The sequence below is a fragment of the Anneissia japonica genome, unplaced genomic scaffold (genome assembly GCF_011630105.1).
Source record: "Anneissia japonica isolate Jap-2015-1 unplaced genomic scaffold, ASM1163010v1 scaffold1104_len307771_cov217, whole genome shotgun sequence".
In the NCBI taxonomy this organism is placed as follows: Eukaryota; Metazoa; Echinodermata; class Crinoidea; order Comatulida; family Comatulidae; genus Anneissia; species Anneissia japonica.
This window is the reverse complement of record NW_022755771.1, coordinates 45,816-52,924: the sequence shown is the minus strand read 5'-3', so window position 1 is coordinate 52,924 and position 7,109 is coordinate 45,816. Positions and strand designations below refer to the sequence as shown.

General features: G+C 29.8%; 1 protein-coding gene across 1 annotated transcript in view; it reads right to left on the bottom strand.

Annotated features, from left to right (window-relative positions):
- The window catches only part of LOC117123748 (ciliogenesis and planar polarity effector 1-like), a 36,929-nt gene that overhangs the window by 24,132 nt on the left and 5,688 nt on the right, over positions 1-7,109 (bottom strand). Inside the window, exon 2 of the mRNA XM_033269757.1 lies at positions 2,489-2,718. Within this exon, the coding sequence (XP_033125648.1) occupies positions 2,489-2,629 (141 nt within the window). The 5' untranslated portion in view covers positions 2,630-2,718. The remainder of the gene's footprint in view (positions 1-2,488; positions 2,719-7,109) is intronic.

Genomic DNA, 7,109 nt, shown 5'->3' with positions numbered 1-7,109 from the left:
TTAATAATGATTTATTAATTATTTTTAATGGTGGTCATATCTTAAAGTTTGTTTTCAAACTTATTTTGACCACCATCCACATACTTTTTTTTCCATATGAATTATTACAGTACTTCTAATTTATGTACAGCATATGTGGAGAAATATTAATAAACAATAAACAAAACTTCCACTTTATATTTCAATTAATGTTAGAAAATTCCTAGATCAACTTATTTTATTCTTAATGTGTATCTTTGCTCACTCCACATTAACAGGTATTTTTTTAACGAAATACATGTGAAATGCCCAAATATGATGGGACATCATCAGGTGTGGACATATCCTTGTGTAATATGTTTGTGGTTTAAATCAAATTCTTTTATTGCATGAATTTTTTTATCTTTATATATTTCATTATATTTTGTAAAAGGACCACAATGGAAATAATTTTAAATTGTTTTTAAAACTTTTTGTCTTATCCTTGTTATATCCAATTTATCTTGTTTGTGTTTCACTTGTCTTTCTGTTTTCTAAGGCAAACTTAAAAACTTTTTTTGCATTTTTTGTTTCGAAATAAGTTGAATCAAATCAAAAATTAAATTAAAGTAAATGTTGACTTTATTAATATTTTATCAAGAATGTAAAATTTGTCTCCTTCCAGCTCTCCACTCTTGTATTAGGACTACCAGTACTGTAATTTATTTTAGACCTAAACTTTAAACTAAAGTGCCTGACATTTTAATATGGTATCAGACATGGTCCACATATTCTGAGCATGATTTTGCCAAATTTTTGAGTCCCAAGTTGAGTCTCATAGGAAATTAGGGCAAAATGAAACCAATCATAGTACTGATAATAGCATCATTTACAAGGTCTTTTGCGTACACATTTATTAATCAAAATATAAACCTGTCGAAAAAATAATAATATTATGGAACCAAAGCAGTATCAAAGGACAGGTACTCGAATATTAATAACAACTATATTCACTAAAAATATAAATCACTTCTTGAAAGTTTATTGAGTTACTTAATACAACATGACGATTACTTACTAACAGTACTTTTTATCTTCTATTTAATTTTTCCCCTCAAATCACTATCATTATTACTTTAATAACTATTATTTTTTTTTAATGTAGAAAAAAACAACAATAAAGTTTAGCATGCACCTTTCATCAATTATTATTAATATTAATTATAAATAAATAAATAATTAATATGCATTATATTACTATTATTACTAGTGATAAATCATCGGTTTTCACATTTAATAATGTAAGCATACTGGTTTTACAAAATGAAATTGTTCAATATTATTATTAATGTTCTATGACTTTTATTATAATTACAGCTACATTCTACAACATAGCAAGTTGTTTTAAAATTGTAAATATCTATGAAAATATAGAACCCCACACAAAAATGGAACAAAATATGCTACATAAATGTTCATTAACACTTGTCACTTCAAGTTTCTGGATTAGTTATAGTTTGACAAGGTTAGCACAATTTCCTGACATGGGGACAAAACCGTTAAATTTATCCAAATTTGCAACCCTTACTCAATAGAGGTGTCTAGAAAGTGAGCAAATATGTAAATTAATCCACTAGGGGTGAAATATCAGGTAGCATGTGTTCACAGGAAAAGCAGCAGGTTAAAAAAAAGTGCGTTTTCACACAATGTAAATTAGTGGATGAATTGAGAGTAGGAATAATGTTACGCTTAAGCATCACGTGAGCATTCACTAATAACTGACCACCTGTGTTTGACACATTTCACTCTTATCTGCCAGAAATCAATCTTTAAAATTAATAAGATTCTGTAAAAGTCATGTCCATACAAACTGGCCTACTTCAAAGTAGACTGTGATTTGTACATAAAAAAAAAAAATTCACTTCTTTTTATTCATTTATTTATTCAGGTACAAAAAATACATTTACAACGAGTAGCTGTACAGCTGAAATTGTTGCGATTTTCACCGATTTCCCTTTTCTTTTCTAATGATAAATTAAAATTACTATATTGTATGTGTTCAACAGGTGAAAAAAATTAATATAATGAATTGCTCATTTAATAGGATCAAATAAATGACCAACTTACCAAAAGCCAATTAAGCTTTTGCTAAATAACAGATTATTTACTATGAATCCTTGTAGTGATTTATCAACCAATATTATACACAATTGGCAACCTCTGATCTGTCAGTGGTTACATGACTTGCATTGATATAAAATGCAGGGCACCCTCACGTAACCATAGCAGAAGAAATGTGGCTTTAAAACAACATAGATTTTAGGAGAAAAGGTTAAATTTTCATCAAAAACAAAAATAGACAAATGAAAAATGTTATGCTTAAAATTGTTAAAATTAAAGTTATTTAAAAAAAATAATAGATGAAAAACATGTATGCCTATTGACTATTAATATTATTATTATTACTTACAGGATTTAATTACTGCTTTTCCACAAAAAACATTTAGAAAGACAAAAATACTGAACATACCAGATCACTGAAGAAGACCGCATCGATCACAACATCTTTACTGGTAGGCAGTGGCAACTTTGTGTCTCCTGCAGATATATGGGACCACTTTCCTTGTAAGTTTTGATCTTTGGAGTGGAACAGCGACGCCTTGTTTTTCATCTCCCATAGGTAAAGATTTGAGTTGCCAACTACGAGTAGAATCTGGCAAGCATCATCGGAGACAAACAGGCTTGGTTTGGTGGTTGCAGCTGATACAAAAAAATACAAATCAGTCAAATATCTCTGCATGTCTACAGATCACTAAAGATGAATAAAAGTTTGAAGCTACCACAATAATTGATGCATTGGTGTTCAAACTACCAGATACCCACTGATATTTTGGGGTTCTTAGAGCCACCTCTATGTGCTTTTTTTAAATTTTGTTTTTTAAATTTTAATTTATTTATGCACACAATACATGCACCAAGAATTGTTAATAGTGAATATATCACTTTCCTACTTGTAGGTGACAATCCCTTTTACAAGACAAACATACACAAGTGACGATGCTTTACACAAGGTCAATCTCAATACGAGGATACAAGAGAAATCCACAGCAAGGGTTCAAGCTTTTGATTTTTATCATTTTTACATTTTTTTCTTTATTATTTACAAGGCAAAGTTACTTCGCCTCTTCTGGAAGACACTGACTGTTACAAGGAGAATGCAATGGTATGAGCAGACATCTTCAACAAAACACTTGCTATCCTTGAATATGGAGGTAATTAAATACAACTATAAATACAAAATGAAACAAAAGGAATGATTGATTAAATTATATATAATATATAATATGCAACACACATTGCAAGGAAACTGATATCTCACATAATGCACAACAAAAGAACTAATTGACTACCCCTAAAAGACACTACACTGGAATCATCCCAAATTGACTCTTAGTTCCTGACTTCTATCTTTGATAACTTTCTTTCCCGTTTCTGTTCTCACTTCTCGTCTTTATGAGTAAAAAGAAAGTACTATTGGTACAAGTTTGCTTGTGCAAGCATGATGCTTACACCATACATCGGTGTCAATAATGACAACCATCCTCTCCTATCTTCCCTATGGAAATAACATGGGAAATTCTAGCCTTGAGAATCATTTTACCTAAACATAATTATAAATAAATTAATATGTTTCCTTCTGTTTGATGTATACTCTATATCTGTCAATGAGGGGAACAAAAAACAAAATCACTGGGAGACTCTACATACTGATATTTTTCTACCAAATTTTATTAATACGTAAACAAAGGAACTACCAGGATATGAAGATCATATTTTGGAAAGAAAAAAGACACAAGAAACATTCATGATAAAGCTAGTAAATGACATTGAACATTAGTGTTCAAACAGGAAATATTTTGACAGGGCATAATTTCATTGTGCAAAACAGGGCCTAGGTAACGTGTGGACCAGGGCAAGATGGTCTGTGTGTCATATCGAAACCTAGGGTAACATGGTCTAGGTGTCTGCTATAAGTCCTAAGTGAGTATTAATACAAGCTGGATTGTGGGCAGACAAAGTGAGTGAAAATTGAAAGCATTCCAGGAGGCCAGTAACAAGGGCTAACTAATTACTAAACTGATTGAAAGACTTCCTAAGTAATTGTTGCATAGTTTCAGAAGGTTCTGTTTCTTGTCATATAAAGGCAAGAAAATAGTGCTAGAATTATTAAGCATGTACAGGCACATATGCGATGAAAGACAATATGTATAATAATCCATTTTTGGTTACATTCTCTCAAAATCCAGGTATTGTGAAACAGAAAAATGGACGATATGTGGGGAAACACTTTTTATAAAGCAGTGACTGAAAATTAATGATTAACTAGATTATGATTGAATCCAAATTACACAAAATTCCTCGTGTCTTACAACAAATTCAATATGAAGAACAAAAACAACAGCAAAAACAGACAGAATGTGACAAGCACAAGACAGGATTCTAGCAGCTTATGGAATGGTGGACCCAGAGGACTGAGAATGTGTTAAAAATCTGACTACTGATGTACAATCTGTTTACGACATATTCTTCAAGAGAAATGAACATTGAACTTGATATATTACATTGGAACAGATGAAATTATTTACCAATCTCATTTTAACAACATTGATAATAATTATTTAATATTATTAATTATCTATTTATTTTATTTATTATAACAAAATATGATAATACCCAGGCATTAGTATGGGCGATTGATATCGGGCAATTATTGGAAGGAAGGTGCCAATAATAAAAACCAAATAATGAAACTATAACAAAATACTGGCATTTGCATAAGGTATTGGATGATCAAAATTGTGTTAAGAAACATACTACATGGTATTTACACAAATAAAAACTAGACTTAACATTAGTTTTTTTTTTTGGTGTACTTGTTTAATCCATGTTGAATGTACCTATTGTTTAACTTCAATTTCATTCATTTCTGTGTTGATGAAAATTTATTTCGTATTATAAATGCATACAAATAAATACAATTTAATTTGCCTGATTGCAACAGAAAAAATAATTTAGTTTTTAAATGCTCATATGATTTGAGGAAACAGTTAATTATTGTGACTGCCTTTTATGTAAGCAAGCACCAACAACCAACCAGCACACTACCAGCAACACTTGTTGACATTTTACTGATTTACTGTCATTTCTTGGATTAGATGGCAAAATCATTGAGTAGCTTAGGATTCAAAAAAGTGACAGATTTTTGGATTATGCCACAACCTGTGCTGACTAATACATGCATACATCTAGTTTTCCGCTCTTCTTTAAGTCTTCTTAATATTTCCCCTTTTTTGATGCTCTGTGCTTTCCTGTTTTGCACTATATTCATCAATATGTTCTCCTTCTTAAAGATTTTTGTAATGTAAATTCTGTAAATCAGTAAAAAATATATCTATGTATAGTTGGAAAATTAAATCTTCTCTAATACTTTTAAATGAGCATTTCAATACCTTGATGAATTTCTGGGCTTTAATGATATCATCTTTAATTGCAGCTTAAAACTTTGTTGACCTGTAGTATCCTGTACACTACAGGTTACTTCTAAATTATGGGAAGCATGATAAAGTAAGTAGCCAGTAAAAAGCATGTGCTTAAATCTGTCTCATTGGAAGTTCATATCTTTGATAATGAACATTTCAATAATTTGACAAATTTCTGGGGGCTTTCCTGATTTCATCTTTAACCTGCAGCTTACAATTCTGTTGACCTGTGGTATCCTGTACAGTACAGGTTACTTTTAAGTTATGCGAAGCATGATAAAGTTAAGTGGCCAGTAAAAAGCATGTGCTTCCGATGCTTTATGCCTACCAAACTATAGATTAACTTCCTACTTAAAAGTCTTCTGTCTAATGCAATACAGCTAAATATTTTAATACACAATATCCTTAAAATAAATTTACTCAAAAAAAAAAGCTTTGACTTGAATCAATTGATAACATAATGAGCACAGAGGAGCAAGTTTCATAATATGAGATAAACTCTGCTTTCAGAACCAACTGTAAGTGGCTTTAAAGATCTACATTTCTATGGCAATTATTTAATTTTTGTTTTAATTCCTCTATTTATTATCCTTAACAGGGCACAGACTCAGGTTTTTGTACATGCAGTATAATTAACAATTTGCAAACTGAAACTGTATGCAGGTCTACAAACACACTATCCAATACTAAAATGTTCTATTTATGATCAGGATGTGTTCAAATTTATTTATATATTTATTTATTCAGTATAAAAAGACTCAAAATACAATTCAAGATTGAAATGAAGAGCTTACATAAAATCAATGAAGAAAAATACAGAAATATAAAACCAGCAATAAACATTTGAGAAAAATTTCAAATTACAAAAAAAATTTAATTATTTATTATTTACAATTAATATTAAAATATCAATCAGCATAAATTGATTAATTAAATCAATTAATTAGAATTTTAAGTTATTAATATATACAAATTTCATTAAATAACAGTTAACAGTCATAGCCCTATTCGAACAATTACATTACACATTAAAAATTCATTAAACAAAATAAAACCAGTTCAATTCAGGAAGTACATTGCCAATTATCCAAATTAATCTTTATTTAACAGTCCAATAACACTTGGAATAGTTGACTTGGCAAATCTTTTTGTTCGACAGCGTGGTACAAAATACCGATTAACCTTTCAAAGTGATCTTATTGGTTCTTCTCTTACTGGGATCCATTCCTTAAAGCGTTCTGATGATAGCAGATCAAATGTTAAACTGCACATTAATTTTATGATGAATTTAATTAATGAATAATTATATATAGTGCTGAGAGCTGCAAATTTCTAATGTAAACTTCACTTGCTTATAGCTTTGTTTCCCACTGTGTCCTTAGAATAGAATAGAATAGAATAGAAATCTTTCTTTATTCTGGATACTCAGTCAGTATTGTTACACTGTTCTTCCCTGAGGTCCAGGGTATTATCTTAAACTACATTATATAACAAAATAAAATTAAAAGAAAAATTCAAGACTAAAGGGTTTTTCAATTTATTTCTTGTATTTATGCTATGGTAAGTATCAATTAATTTGTAAAAATTAGTTAAATATTCAGGAACAGTGCC